This window comes from Grus americana, unplaced genomic scaffold (genome assembly GCF_028858705.1).
Source record: "Grus americana isolate bGruAme1 unplaced genomic scaffold, bGruAme1.mat H_46, whole genome shotgun sequence".
Classification (NCBI taxonomy): domain Eukaryota; kingdom Metazoa; phylum Chordata; class Aves; order Gruiformes; family Gruidae; genus Grus; species Grus americana.
Genome location: NW_026561367.1, coordinates 4,444 through 21,043, shown reverse-complemented (window position 1 = coordinate 21,043; position 16,600 = coordinate 4,444). Strand labels below are relative to the sequence as shown.

The window sequence follows — 16,600 nt, the reverse complement described above, 5'->3', positions numbered from 1 at the left end:
CTTCTCCGCATCATTTTAACTAACTCAATTATCACATATCAAATGAAAACTATCACTATATTGTATTTTTACTGTGGTAGGAAAAAATTATGACTCTCTCATTAAAAAATAAAGTCACTGTTTGCCCTGGGTTTTAGTAAAACCTCACTAACGAGACCTCAGATATAGAAAATAAGATTCCCTATATTTTAAAATGGAAAAGAGTCTAATCTATCTGTCGAAACCTTTACTGCTGGACGAACAGACTTCATCTGCTTTCTGCTGGGTGGGGAAAACTAAATTAAATTCCAAAGCAAATAATTATAACAACACCGCCTAGTAAAAGTGGAAGACATAAGTGCAAATAACTTCATTTGATGCATTATTGTTTGACGTTCAGTTAGGAACTTGTTAGAATTTCCTGAACTAGCAAACGCAAACAACTCAAGCACATGAGACCAAACACTGCCAAAGGAAACATTTTTAAAATGCATGGCTTCCAAACCCCTCAAATATCGATGGATTATTTTTCTTTCATTAACGTACAACATTATACCAACTTAGGTCAGTATTAGAATGAATTTTTTGTAGATAGCTTAGAATTTAGATTTTTTTCCAAGGAATAAAAGCTGGAAGCAGCATCCAATTACAGCTTGCCCTTTCCTTCTAACAAATTGTGGAAGGCACAGAAAATTATCTTTGACTAGATGCGTGTCTCGGCACTAAAAAGTATCTCATGCCTGACAGAGACATTCTTCTTGCTGGTCGCCCTACCTCCATCATGCAAGCAAAACTGAATCCTCCGATTAGTTCCTTCATCGCAACATTAACACTGCAGAAAGCCAGAAGACAATAACGCCTTCCTTTCAGGTATGTTTTCCTATACAAAAGCCACCGTGGTTAAACACTCAGATTCCAATCAGGCAAAACGATGCATGCGATGCACACAGGGCTGTGAACGAGCTGAACTCCACACTGACAGAATTTGTGCCCAGCCACCTCGTGTTTTAGGTCACCGGACAAAGCCTGAGCCCAAGGCGACGCAGGAGGTGCGGGCTGTGACACCTGATGAGTAGCTGAGCCCACCCATTCAGCCGAAGAGCGAGATTCCACATGCACCGACATTAAAACGAGGCACCGAGATCTCATGCACTTACCATTCGTGTAAGGGTTGACGGTCTTTTTATTTGTCATTACACGTGCTGTTGCGTTATTTACCTAAGCACATAGAACACTGGATTAGAAGAGGTTACAGGGAGGGTCCACGTTACTATTAAGTGCATGCATTATTACTGCTATTAGTCATGTAAAAATAAAATGCAATTTAATTTATAGAAGGCAACAGGTGCATAACAAAATCATACTATTTATAATTACATTTACTTTCATAACCATTTTAACTTACGAATCATTTCAATAAAGCAACATCATATCATTTAAACTTTAATAAAAAGACATTAAAAGCAAATTAAAAGGTACTGCATAATTTAAGACTTAAGAGCATGCTTGTATTCCATGATAACACTGATACAATAAATACTCAAAACAGAAAAAAAGATTATATGAAGGAACATGCAGTGGAGTAGAAGGGAAAGAGACAAGGTACAAGGAAACAAAGAAAATGTCAAAAAAAAGGGACAAACGAATTTTAGCAGTGTGCAACATAACCCTTTAGAAGAGAAGTACCATTGGAAAAGCAACATCTAGCATTCAACACTTGGAACAAGAGCCTTTTTCATTGCAAGAATTAACAAAATCATTCAAGCTTTAAAATCACAGCTAACAAAAGGATAAAAAGAGGGTGCATTATTTAACACAATATGGAGTTAACAATCTGAGTAAGATGTGCACGAAGTCATATCCTCAATCCAATCAGTGCCTCCCAGGCTTGCTTAAAACGTACACTCAATTACAGGCGTACCAATATAGAAAAAAATGTAGCATCAAGAAAACTTAATACAACAAGTCAAAAAAATTCACGTGGTATATCAGCGCTAAATACGTGAAACGGCAGATGGACTTCTCCACTTACCATTCAGCACCATCGCCAGCATGGGTATGTATACAGTTACCATGGTTACTGAGAGTTTGGTGAGGGCCCTAAGCGCTACCGTCGAAGGGGGAAAATGAAAAGGCAAAATATGCAACATCTTACTCAAAAGACGACAGCATTTTCAATTGGTATTTTTTTTATTCTAACAAATACGACTGAGGCAGTATTGACGGGGATCCAGTGGTACTAACACACATGGGTGCTGGGTTTTTAACAGACACGAATGGCTCAGGCCGTCCAGCCAAAGCAGCCTGACGGTCTCATTAGAGATCAAATGTTAAAATTGGTCGGTCTCTAGTCTGACTTTGTTTCTTTTTCCTGTACATCTTTTGGATGCTTCTTTCCCAATCTGAATTTTTTGAAAGCCACTGTGGATCCCGCATCAACCCTGCAGAAAAAAAAAACCAAAACAAAACAAAAAAAAAACCCAACCTTTTGTTTGTTTTTGTTTTGTCTGTCACACTTTTTTTTTGTTGTTCTCAAATTTTTTTTTTCTTTTTTTTGTTGGCTGGTTTTTGGAATCTACTGCACCCATTGATTTACAAAACATCCAAAATAATAACTTCAAAATATTAAAGCCTTCATTTTTTTTTTTCCAATTCTGTCATCCACCTTTCAGCAATAATGATAATAATAATAATAATTACAAAAGAAATAATAATAAAAAACCCAAGTAAGGCCAGATTCTCTCTCTTTATATATAAATATATATATAAACAATGGGAAGGGGAAAGGGGAGCACACAGAAGACACCAATGATGCATCTGAAACAACAAATGAGAGTGAAGCAGACATTTATAAAAAAGATGAAAAGGAAAATATTTTGAACATGCACCTCGATTTTACGGCCCTCTACCACGGTGCCGTGTAATTTCTCCCTCGCCCTGTCCGCATCAGCACTATTTTCGAAAGTTACGAAACCAAATCCCTGCATGCAGGAGGGAGAAGGGGGGAAAACAACATGCACATTATTATTTCAGTCAATGACCACTTGTTTGCTTATGTTCTCTCTCTTTAATTTAATATTTTCTTGTCCTTGCTTCATTTCTGTAACATGCAAATTAGAAAAATTATAATTGTATTGAGATGTGCAATAAATAAGCGACAAATGTGAACAAATTTTTTCTGTCATCAGTTAGATAATACCCTCGGAGAAATTCAAAGAATGATACCAAAAATACCTTTCTACATGTCACTACAGAGGAAAATAAATCTAACAATAAGAAAATGAAATTAAAATAAATTACAGTGTCTTCACATAGAAAAAAATGAACTAATGAGAAAAGAAAATGAACCACATTTTAATGACATGCAGATAACGAAATAAAAAACATGTGCACAAAATTCAACACTGAATGTCAATATACTCTAAAACATTGCCTACTTAATCATGCTGTTGTGATCGTAAGAAACATTGTTCCCATGCAACACTAGGGTAACTTAAACTTTTGTCAAACTCTACAGCCTTTACTTATTTTTTTATAAAAGAAAAAAGAAAAGAAAACCACCAACAAAACAAAAGTACTTTCAGAACAAAGCATAAACTTTCTTGTATTAACAGATCAAATAAAATCACATGATGTGAATAGAAAAAGAAACTCGGATAAAGGAATAAAAATGCAAACGGTTTGAAGAAGTTAACTGGTTCATTTACTACTGCTGTATAGTACTGTCCACATAACGAACATGCAACCGCCAGAACTCCGGAGTCCCGGGCTAGTGGGACGGGAGAATACTCGGCAAATACGAAACTCTGCTGCTGACAATTGCTTTGCAATAGCAGGCTAAATAAACATTTCCAGTCCTACTAAAATGCTTTTTATTGTGCTAAATTAAACACTGTTTACAATGGTAGATATCTTTGCAAAAATCAGACATTGAAGAACATTTTAGAAACATACACCAACCCTTTGAAGTAACTCTTACAGTAGCACTACAATGCCTTTGCATGCTTTCCCAAAGTTACCCCGCCAAGTAAGTTCTACGTCCTTGGGGTTTCATAACAAGGAACATTTGCAAGTTTTTTTTATATATATATATATATGGCCGCTTTATGTATAGGCATGGCTGCACGTATTTGAAGTCCTACTACAACCTTTTTCTTTAATCTTATTTTAGCTTGAACTTTGAATTCAAGCTTTCCCCTGTGCTGTTCCTCAGCAATAAGCCATGCATCGCGTCTCCTCATCCTCCAGTCCTTTCGCTAACTTGTGATCACTATTCACCCACTCCCTGCAGTTCTACCTATCATGTACATAGTGATTAATTTAAAAAAGGAAGAAAAAACAAAAGGAAGGGAAGATATTTATACATTCATTTATACATTTTAAACAAAGAGGAGAAGAGATGTGAAACTAATGCAAAACTGGCACCAAGCACTGAGAAAAACAATGGATATGAACTACAAAACCAATTAATCGACAACCGATAAAAAAAGTTAAGAAACTATCAGGATCATTATATGGGGGTTATTTTACCTACTCAAAGAACACATTTATTTATGCCAGTTTATAACACAGAAAGTGACATTTATATACAGTAGCAGTTTATGTTCCATTCTCTTCAAAGTATCTTAACCACGTTGTTGCTTTTTTTTTCCCCTCCTTTAAAGACAGACTGGAGCCCGAGCTCAGAAGCGCTCTATCAGCGGTTCCACTTCAAGCCAAAGTCATTCTCAAACCACCCGACTCCACACGTTTTTCTCCTCTCTATCCTGCACAGCTTTAGCAAAAGGCACGACCTCGCTTGGCACAAGACGCCGAGGATGTAACTCTCTTTTCCCCAAAGCACCAGGAGCGTTGAGAGAAAGTAACTCCTCCTCCTCCGTACTGATCCCTATGTGTTAGGTGCCTTCATAGGCTTTTCTTAGACCTGAACCCCTCCTCAACTTTAAACTTTTATTTCTTCTTCAACTGCTTCCTCCCATCTTGTAAAAGCTCTGTACGAAAAGCTCCTAAGTGAAGATGCCTTTAAGAAAATTTCACAGCAGACGACGTGGCTGAAACCGCCGGTTCAACGAGCCGAGCTCCATGCAGCAGCACGGATCCCCCCAGTTCCATTGGGTCCCCCCCTCTCCTCCTTGCTGAACAACTGCCCCTTCTCAGAGTCACAAACGTTTGGTGGGAGTTGTTTAGTCACAATTTTGAATCAGTCTTCTCAGCTCACAGCACTACCAGTTAATTTTTTTCAAACAACTAAAGGGCAAGATAAAAATCTAGTTATAATAAAAAATTAGAAAAAGATATGAAGTGGGGCCACAAGCCAAGATAAGACAGGAACTTCAAAGATTCTGAAAAGAATACTCATTGTAATTTTTAATTTCTTGTGTTGTGCTCATTCTCATAATTAACACTATTTAAATTATTATTTATGCAAATCTTTAGTCTTACCTAGCCTTCACAGAAACTCAATCACAGAACACAGATTCATTCATCACACGTTCGACTATCTACAGAAACACCTTAACATTAATTTTACATGAGGCTGATTCGACAGCTACTTTAGTTTAGTGTACTATGTATTTTATTAACTGGTAAATTTCTGTCAAATGATTTAATAATAGCCAGGTTAGTACGTGAGAAGGTTCCGTTTCAATTTGGGATGTGCTTTAGAGCTCTTCCTATTTGAAGGAATATATTTTAATATAATATACACTAGATATATATTAATACATATACGCACAGATTTATGAAAGTATATCTGTAGTACCTAGCTGTATAGAGCATTAATTTACAGCCATAGAGAAACGGTGCTTGTTGATGTTCCTGTATCTTTGCAGCCTTGCCATTATGCTCAAGACAAAAGCCCTTTGCAGCTTCGGTGTTAAAATAGCAGAGTAGCGTTCAAATACGCCCAGGAACGGAAGCTCTATTTCAACTTGGCCTTCCAAGATGAGTGGTAAATGCAGAGAAAGGCAAGTTACCAGCAGCTTTCAACGTTACTTTAATCAACAGCTTCAAGAACTGGCAAAGGTAAGCCTCGTTTATTGAGCACAGGTTGGAAGAAAGATCTGCACCAAAACAATACTGAAATTCTTGCAATTCTTATAAAAAGAAGAGTTTCAAAAGTCACCAGTGTTGCCATACAATTCTAGCAAAGTTACCTTAATTACTGTTATGCCCCCAAACAGAAACTTGTAGTATGAAACTTGTATTATTTTAGGGTTTCTTTTATGGAGCGGCTTCCTTCTGTAAAATCATTTTATAGTGTACGGTGGTGCTGCAGCTTTATTTTTTTTTTAATATCCAATTCCATTTTTCTTAACTATTACAGTCTGAAAATGAGCTGCTTCTGTTGTTTTTGCAAGAATCTTTTTAAACATTAATTATTGGAATAAAAACAAATAAACAAAAGCAGAAACAAAAAAATTTCTAGCAATTCTTTTATGCCAAACTGCAGCTAGAAACAAATTTGAACTTTGATCCTGCAAACTCTTTTACCTGTTCTCAGTTTGAGACCACTTAGTAGTCCTTTCAGTTGCAGTGGGATTTTATGAAAACATAGATAAGCACTGCCAGGAATGGGACTTTAATCTGGTGCATCTTAAATCCTACAGAATGGACATGAAATGATCAGATTAAACAAAAAACAAACAAAAAACCCAACAAAAAAAAAAGTTCCTCTCATTCCTAACCTGTTTTTTAACTTTTTATTTAATTGAAAGTTAAGGGTACTTCTGCAAATCAAAATACTACGCAGCTATACCTGAAATAACTTTAATCACGAGGAGAAGCAGCACACACAAGCAATGAGATGCATCACAGAACTGCTTTAAGTACCTGCAGCAGCTTACTCAGAGCCAGCTCGGATGCGCCAATTCAGCGCTGGATGCTGTAGAAGTATTTAATAAGAATAGGTCTTAGGGTCTCTAACACCAAGTGTGTAACTGAGGCAGTGACATCACAAAACCTCTTCCTTGTGAAATCCTTTCTAGGGGCTTGTTTTCAGCTCAAGGCACCGGGATATTTTCACTCCTGTAAGATCACTATTAAAAACCCCACCCTCAATTCAGAAATACCTCCTAACCCCATCACCCAAATACTTTTTAAAAGCTTTATACTTATGCGGCGCGATGCAGACGTGGTGGTTAAAGTCCTACGTGCGTAAGGTTCAATGGCTAAACAAATGTGTGAACCACCACCAGCACCACCACGAGATGCGTGCTCAGTGCCACTCCAGCTGCAGCAGAACCAATCCGCGGTGCCAAGCGGGGGATGTCTTTTGAAAGTTGTAACAGTACTCAGCAGGAGCAGGGTCTGGACAATCAACGTCTTTTGCAAACACTATGGACCAGCCACAACTTAACGGTAATAAATTTCAGCCAGAGTAGGAGATTCTAAGCCACCAAATTCCATACGTTTTGGTTGTTTACGGAAAAAGCGGTAAATGTTCCAGTCGGGTTTGGGCTAGCAGGCAAGGGTACTAATTAAGGAATGTCAGAATAATTTTGGAATATAAACCAGGAAATTTCAGCTATTCCATCTAGAGAAGAAAAAAAAAAAGATGATGGCTTTAAGCTTAGAATATAAATACAAACATGTAAAGGGAAAAATTAACAGAATTAAAATGTATCTGATATAAGACAGATTGATGGTAATCTGATCCTTTTTAAATGACAGATTACAGCACGTCTACAGCAGGAAAAGAATTCCATCGCTAATAATAAATCACATACGCATGTTACAGGAAGACTGAAACACTGGTGGATGAACATTCTGGTGTGTCTGACGTGGCAGGAAAAGGAAAGAGATACCACACATATGACATACACATAAACCTTTATAATGTAGCTGATATCACAGGTGAAGCCTACTGGGCTACAGTTTTGCACGAGCTAAGGCCACTAATGCAGTCATAGCCATTCTATCTTTATTTCTTAAATATTGAATAAATTGAAGTATGCATTCAAGGCAAAGTAATTTTCAGAAAAAATTAAATGGTTGCAATAAAATAAGAATACTTATAATCAAATAAATGTTAAAACAGATTGTTTTCAAAGGGTTGGTGTACTGAAGCTTTAACTAAAGAGGAAAACATCTGCACTTAGATAATCTGGAACAATCACATATTTTCTCAGCTAATTACTAAAGAGGATAGTTATTAGGTATCATTATCACCTTTCATTTCAATAGGGGAAAAAAAATACCTGTACTAATACAATCCTGCCTACAAATATCTGTAAGTATGGACTCATCTTATAAAATAAACAAGATAATTACCATTGACGAATAGAGACAGCAGAAATCAACTTTCCCATAAAACAGATGACAGTTTGGAGTAGCTAAAATTACCCCCTTTAAAAGATATAAAATGAGTCCAATGATTTTCATGCTGCTTAGGAAACTGAATGACAGCTCAGAAGATGTTTTCACTAACACGGAATTTCAGACATTATTTTTTACAGCAGTGCAGTTGTTTCCTTTTACTCATATAAATATTTTAAACAAATTAAAAAATTCCATGGGTGAATTAAACTGCTTACCTTTGAGCCTCGTTCATTAAAAATAATTTCAACATCTAAGATTTTACCAAATTGCTGCAAAGAAATAGAAAAGTTACATGAAAATAAGGTAACTTCAACACTTCTATCATATACAGCACAAATGTTTGTTTCAGAAAATGGTGCACCACATTAAAAAGTTAAAGAATATAAAATCAAAGATAGTCAAGCACCAAAAAAGACACACTGAAGAGGAGCCACATCAGTAGTACAACTAAATTGTACATATCATTATATTTGTCACTATCATTCCATAGATGCGCGTATGAAGTTTAAGTTCAGTGAAACCACCTGACAAAGAAGAAATCCTCGTTAAACTGTGATCACAGTGAAGTGAAAGTCCCAAATTTCTTTTATTTATTTTGTCTTTGCACATAGTAGGTTACTTCCTCGTGATCCATCCAGTCCAGCTGCCATCACCGGTTTTTTCATCTGTAATATGCTACTGGGTTACGTTGCTTGGAGTGGAATAAACATCACCGACAAGGCAGGATTAACGGCCGCGTGGACATTGCTGCCCTCTGGTCATCCTTCCCTCTGAAGAACCTTTCTTTCAGAAGACTTTTTGCAGCTGCTTTCCAGGACAGGTAAAGGAGTTTGCTAAGATGAAACCAGCTGGGAGTTTTGTTGCTGGCTTCAAGGAGCAAGGATTTATCTCCACCCTTGCCGAAAAGGGATAGCCATTACTCCCTAAGCAATTCTTGTCTTACTAGAGTAGAATTTGGAAAACTAGAATGGATACTTACTTGTCGGGGACTTTTCCTTGCTCAGAATTGCAGGTTTTTTATAATATTAGTAGCAACTGTTATTACTATTGACCTTACAACAGCACTCACAATCATCCCAAACAAAAAGGCTCTATTGGACTTGTCTTAGTAAGAGAATAAATGTTTGACTCGGGCACGGTTTAGTTAGAACACTTTCTGACATGACACATTTTGTGATGTGACACTGTAATGTATCGGGGGTCATTTCTGTTATTTCATATGGCATTAACATGCAGTATGGATCAGTGTTAACACCGATAAGTGACATAATATATTAAACAAAAAAGCAGAAATTAGAGGCAGGCACATGAAGAGTAATCTAACAAGAGCTCCAAGAACTGCAGAAATGAGCCTATACCCCAGTCTTTTAAGAGACAGGAAACAATTACAGGCCAGAAAGGACAGTATTCCTTCTCTAGCTTATTAAAGTGTTTCGACTTAGTTATGAAAAGTCAACCATCATTTGTTATCCCTTGGTTTATTTTATGTTCTTGTATTCACCATCTAATTAATGTTTTAACTGCAACTTTAGCCTATAAGCAGACATTGACTTAATGTTTAAACAATCCTCCTCTGCTGTATTTATGTCCACGTAAAAAGATCATCTGCTATGCGTATAACATGGTCATGGTGCAACGTTATCATATTTCATATCAGATATTTAAACTCGCACTTCCAAAAATTTCATTTTTCTATCAATTCAGAAGCTAAAAGTTTACTGTCATTCTAAAGCTGGAAAACTCCAGCCATTCTCTAGTGTTAGTCTTCTGAGACCTAAGACTTAGAAACACTGAAAAGAAATGTAGTTTTTATTCACTTCTAAATTACTACAATCCCTCAAAAAAAAATCCTTTCATTTAATGTACTTTCAAGTAAAATCCATCTATTTTAAGTGGTTTGTTTAATTTAAATAAATTTGCATATTTTTCTCTAGAGGGTTAATTATTATGCCTTCTGATGTTTTGCTGATGAGCTGTAAGCTGCATTTAGGGGAGGTTACTTGTAGCAAGTCAGATATGGCAAAACAGTCACTCTCATTTCCCAATACTATACCAGGACTCTTTTTCCAGCGACTGTTTCCTTCACTTCATAGAAATAAATACTGAAAAACACAATGTCTTAATCCACATACAAAGACATTAGAAGAACTTAAAAATCTGAACTGAACATGAAAGATTGAGAGAAGTATAGTGCCATGAAGTACTTGGTGCTGCACTGTCCAACAAACCGTAACGTGGGAGAGAATTAAATTTTAGCGAGTCAGAAATAAGAAAGCAAGAGGAACACAAATACTTAAGAGTTCTAACTTGGAAAAGTTGGGTTCTAATAGCTGATCAAGTACTATTTCTAGATTTTATTTAGTGACATTTCAAAATAAACCTAAGAGTTCTTGGAGCAGGGAGAAGAAACCAGATCTAACCTCTCACGGTTTTGAGCCTAGAATTGATGGCACTGATGAGATGTGTAAAACACAGCCAGTGCACATGAAGGTAGCTAATAGCCTAGACAAAAGCAAAAATTGAGAGACTCATAGAAAAATACGGGCAAGAACTTTAGAAGCTTAGAGACCTACAATAGCTGTGGGGGCTTCCTGCTTAAATTCAGCCCATGTCTTTCATTCTATAGATTTGAGTCCCTTGCTCATGAGATCAAGCGTAGAATATTTTACATCACGCTCTCCAAAATCAATAAAAACAGGCATATAAATCCACATGTGTACAGCAGGAATATATATGCATTCCATATTTTAAGCCAATGTAGGTAGCTTTTTTGAATGTAATATAAACCAGCACAATACATAGAATACACCCATCTCTATCACATACAGTAGAATCAGTAGAATTTCTTTTCCCAACTTTGGCGAATCAATTGTTTGGTTATAAATAAATTAAATGAGAATCTTTACTGAAAATGGTTAAATAGCCTAAATTAGAGATACGCCTCTCATAGTTGCCTATAAACTACCTATTACAATGCAAATATAAAAAAGCATTAATAAAATATGAGTACTTACACCAAACATTTGTCTAAGATCTGGATCCCGGAATCTGAATGGTATATTTGAGACGTGAAGCCGTTTTGGCTGTGATTTGTTTTCTGTGTTTTCAGAAGATTGTGTCTGTTGCTGGCCATCAGTCTGTGCTGCATCATCTGTCTGCTAAAGGGTAAAGCAAAATAAAGCAGGCTATAAGTATTTCTGCCATTTTTAATATAAAGTGGTGGGCTTAAATTCTAAAAAAAACCCCAACAACCAAAAAAAAACCCAAAACCAAAAAACAACCCACCCCAACCCTAAAAAGGAGTATTGAAGCAGGATTTACTGCTCAAAGGTACTGAAGAATAGCAGAAGTTGAAATACATGAAAATTAAATCCATTTCTGTATCTGTCTCAACAGTGTAAGTTTTCAGTGATAATTTTAACATATATTTGGAATAAAGTGGAGAATAGGAAGGAGATTATTGTTTGTTTTCTTAGCTATTTTTAAATAATGAATGCATATCTCCCTACATTATAAGACTGTTGAAACCCCTTTAACCTCATCAGCATTTGCCAATGGAAGAGACCAAATCTCCACGTCCAAATAACAGTAGCAAGCTCTACACTTTCAAATAAGATTAGTACACTCATTCAGAGGCCACTGGGACTTCTACACGGGAGGCAGGTAACACATCAGATCCTAGTTGCCATTTCATAAGCAGTACTAATGGGCACTAGAGGGTCATTCCGTCCAGATAAATAGTCACCGTCAGGGAAAAGGCCTTGCGTTGCGAAAGGGAACACAAGTATAATCAGTGGTGAAGGTTGCCTGGCGCAGAAGTGAGACCCAGAAACCAAGTTTTACAAGATTTTCTTTCTCACCAAAATAAGATCATATCATGGTACTTCTTGCAGGGATACTGTTCCCTAGTTTTAAAATGATATTTTTTAATTTAAGGACATTGCTGTGTATTATAACTTCACAAACAGAATTATAAACCCCTAGAGAGATTAGGAATAAACATAATGCCCATCCGAAAAGTAAAACTACCCAATGTTGGTATGTCAGTATGTTCTAGAGATTTCTGGTCTGTGTTGTTTAATTTTATCATACAGTGCCTAATTAATCACTGCATGTACAGCATACATTCACTAGAAAAAGATCTGGCATAGGTATGTAAAAACAGGATAGCTATTTTCTCTCACACTGGTAGAGGGGATTTGGAAGAAAAGAGGAAAGAAAATAGTTGACTGAAACTACAAGGATCATCTTACAACTGGTCTTCTGTTTTCTCTGTCCTTCCTCTTCCTTCTGACCATATTCATCTTCCAAGTATTTACTTTTCTCTGGTGTTCTAATGTTACAGTTCAGCTTGTCTTTCTGACATTTTTCATTAACAAAAAACGTTGAAGAAATCTCCCATTCCCTGCTAGTATCAAATTTCTTTTAAGAGACAACAGTTTAAACAAAATAAAAATGGTTAAATAAAATAAACCTTACCACACAGTTTTAGTACCAATAAGCCTGTTAAGGAGGAAGCAAAAGAACTCAAACAGAATACAACATTTACATCAGCAATAACTACACGTATATTTAATTCTACCAAGTTAAATTCAACATTACCTTCCCCAGTAAATGTAAATGTTCTCAAAGTCAAAGTCCAAACATCTACAGTTTCCTGTATTGCCTATACTTCTGTGCTAAGAGCACTTTACAAATAAAGGTCCTTAATCATTTCTGCAGAAGCATGAGTTCATCCGCAGAGTCTACATTTCACGGGATATGACGATACTCATACACAAATACAAACTTTTCGGTGCACTAAAGGAGGATTTTCAAATGATCCAAACAAGGAACTGGGAACAGCTCAAGTGTAACCCTTGAGTCAGCAGCAGCACAAGTTCTAGTGATTCAAATAGTAAACACGGTATATAGCTGTTAAGAGACAAAAACATGCTCCATCCCAATCTCTTGTTATCTAAAACCAACTCAAAAATTCAAAATTTAGATTTTAGGCAACTGTTCCATCCACAGATACCACAGCGATTACTTTCTACCTTCAGGCCTTTAAAAGGAGAGAAATATAAAGGAAATTGGGTATATGAGAGCAGGTGGGGGGTGAGGGACTGGAAGCTCTTGAAATACACCACACTGGAAGAATTTAAGGTCAATTAGATTAATCTGAAGAGAATTAAAAAATTCTGAAGGTGCTGTTTAGCTTCAGGAACAAAGGGTGCCCCAGGAAGAAATTATATAATCAGCATACTGTATAAATGCAAATTGGAAAAAGTAATTTCTGTTCATTGTATTAATATAAATGATGAGAAACAAGGAGTAGGAGAGTTGAACCGTGCACTATTAGCATACCAAAACATTAGGAGCAACTTCTGTACCAAGCTGAACACATACATTGCCAACAAAAAGCCAGTGAGGTTTCTGAAGATGATGTTAAAATTAAGGAGCTACAAATTATGGGTGAAGTGGGTAAATCCAGGTACTGTTGTTTTCTGGGTATTTCTTTTTGATTTTAGCACTTTTGTTCACAGAAACCTGAAATTTACAGTTTCAGCAAAGAATGTCTCGGAGTTTGGGCAGCGAGGACTGAAAACCAGAAACTTCGGAAAGTCTTTATCATCAAAGATTCATACCTGTGAATGCCCTTAAAGAAGTCTGTGGCAGAATTAACAGACCTAAACCATTTAAAATGTATTAAAAGGCTTGACAATGTAACAGTGTCTTTACAAAGCATATTATCACCCAGGAATCTAGGGATGTGCCTAGGAGATCTGGAGAAGGATAACTGCAAATTGAAACTGGAATGTGAAGCTTATACAGAAATTTCCAAGTAACACCAAGGAGGTAAAATACACGCAGGACAGAGGGCAAGGCTGGGTTTTGCAAAATCCCAAAAAGGAAAGTTTCAAAGCCCTGTGGACTCAAAGAGCTAGGATGCAATTTACCTTACACATAAATAATATATTTTAAGAGAATATTTTTATTGCTAGAGGATCTAAAGCCCAGTGTCTGATATTGCTTTAAAAATTAATTGAAGTTAGCATACAACGTTAGCCTCACTACGTCCCTGCAGTCTTGTATGCAATCAGTACAAGTACTGATCTATTATGGGTTTGGTCTCTTTCAACACCCTTTTCCTGACTCAGTCAAGCAAACTAGTATGCTTCATGCAAAACAAATAACTAAATACCCAAAACAAATAACTAAATACCCCCCCACGGCTTATCATTAAACAGAAATTACATAAAAAGGAGTATAGTCTGTGTTTTTTCACATATGACCTAAGTTTTTGAGTACAAAGCTGTATCAGGGTTATCTTCATGTATCATAAAGTCATGAATTTAACTTTGGGAAGAGGTCACAATTTGTAAACCAACTATTCGACACATTTTACCACTGGAAATATCTGCTATCCGGTGGTCCTTGCTTTTCCCTGTGTGTGTACTGAGTTTTCTCCTATAGAAGATGGCAGTGTAAATTCCTATACAACCTCTAATCCATTGTAATCTTGTTTGTGGAACTGCTCTCTAACCAGTGATTTTCCATGCCGTATTTATGCAGTTTGTTACTGCTGTGTGAACACCTTCCATTTGATGTTTTTGAATAGCATCTTATTTTTCCGGATGATACCTACAATTTATCAAGATTACTTTGAATTCTAATCCTGTCCTTGCAGCCCTTCCTAGCCTGGTATTGTTGCAAATTTACTAAGTACACGCTCTATTCCATCATTCAGATCGTTAACAAAAATACTGAAAAGCACTGAGTCACCACAAATCCCTGCAGAACTCCTTTTAATAAAGCTTCTCATTTTGATAGTGAGCTGCCTTGTGAACACAGTTTCTCGTGTCCCACCAGCCTACCGCAGTTGCATGTTTACCATACTTCCCAGCCTGCTTAAAACGCACGTCTTGTGTAAAAGTGTCAAAGCCTTATGAAAAGCAAAATATAACGTTCAAGGCTCTTCCATTGTCCACGTGGCCACTGTAGAAGTAAAAGACACTATCTTTTTGACAAACACGTGCTGAAGGCTATTCTTCTAGTACTTTCAGACCCTAAAAATGCAGCATGTATTTACTCGTTCCAGTATTTTCCCAGGACAGAAACTCTGATGACAGCACATCCCTTTAGCCTATATAACCAACACTACCCTCTCCCTCCTCTTTAAAAACCAAGATTATGTCTACTCTACTCCAGTTCTCCAGTACCTCTACTCGTTCTCCACAAGGCAACAGACACTAATGGCTTCAAAATATTATCAGTTTAATCTTTAAACACCTTGGAATGGAGCCAAGTAGAAACAGTTAACTGCAAAAAAACCCCACCGCCTAACTTACCTGAACATTCTTTGTTTTTTCCTTCTTTGAGATTGACCTCTTTTTCTGGCAGTTGGGAAAGGTTCTCTTACTCTTCTTCCCAAAATTGCACTTCATATTCACTCTCAAAGGTTCCCTCTAGCCTGGCATAAGCTATCCGTTTCTCCACCCTGGCTCAAATCCCCTCCAGGAGAAGCTCTCTCCTGGTTGCCTTTTGTACGTTCAGTCGCAGAACTTGTCACCAGCACATCCCAATAGCAGGGTCCATTGACAGTCTGGCTGCAGGAAGCATCAAATCACCTGACATCTCTATTAGTCATGACTTCGGTACTGCACCTCCAGTTGCCTACTCAAGCTCTCATCCACTGAATCTTACCAGTTGGAGGTCCATGATAATTTTCTGAACAAAGAAGTATTTTTTTCCTCTAACAGTTATCCAGAGGCCTTTAAGGGTCTCTCCTCTTCTACAATTGTGACCTTGGAGAAGGCACCCCTTAAATGACAAGGGAACAATTCCTTTCTTGTCTGCTTTTCTCAATAAAGATTCACATTTTTATTTTCTACGGCACATAGTTTTTGCAGGTATGAATTTTCAACACAATTTTGGATTTTTTTATGGCACTTTTGCGCCCTTCTATTGCGACGTAATTGGTCACAACAGCCACACGTGAGTACAATGTGGTCCAGTATGGTCACGATGTACCCTGCAGGTACAGTGTTTATTACAGAGTGTCAGTAAATGCCCCCAAAAATAAATAATCCAGCCTGTGACTGTTCAAATGATTTTAAAAGAAGCTGTTTTTCTAAACAGGCAGACCAAGAGGTAAAGCTACGAATGCACTGGGAGCTAAAAGCACTGGTAATGCAGACCCTTAGTGCTGTAAGAAATCACCGGTAACCGCGGGTTCCCAGCACCCTCGAAAATTACTACAGATTGGCGTTTCTCCTGTGCCTGTCAGTCAGCACTGTAGCAGGTTAGTTTGAGGCTCTGA

The 16,600-nt window shown here is 37.1% G+C and overlaps 1 protein-coding gene across 1 annotated transcript in view; it reads right to left on the bottom strand.

Annotated features, from left to right (window-relative positions):
* The window catches only part of LOC129200318 (RNA binding protein fox-1 homolog 1-like), a gene marked incomplete at its 3' end in the record, with an annotated part of 64,949 nt that extends 49,224 nt beyond the window's left edge, over nt 1-15,725 (bottom strand). The window contains 6 exon segments of the mRNA XM_054811645.1: nt 1,137-1,197; nt 2,868-2,960; nt 8,514-8,567; nt 11,313-11,483; nt 12,538-12,720; nt 15,630-15,725. Of these exon segments, the coding sequence (XP_054667620.1) occupies nt 1,137-1,197; nt 2,868-2,960; nt 8,514-8,567; nt 11,313-11,483; nt 12,538-12,720; nt 15,630-15,725 (658 nt within the window).
* Nucleotides 15,726-16,600: the final 875 nt, after the last annotated feature.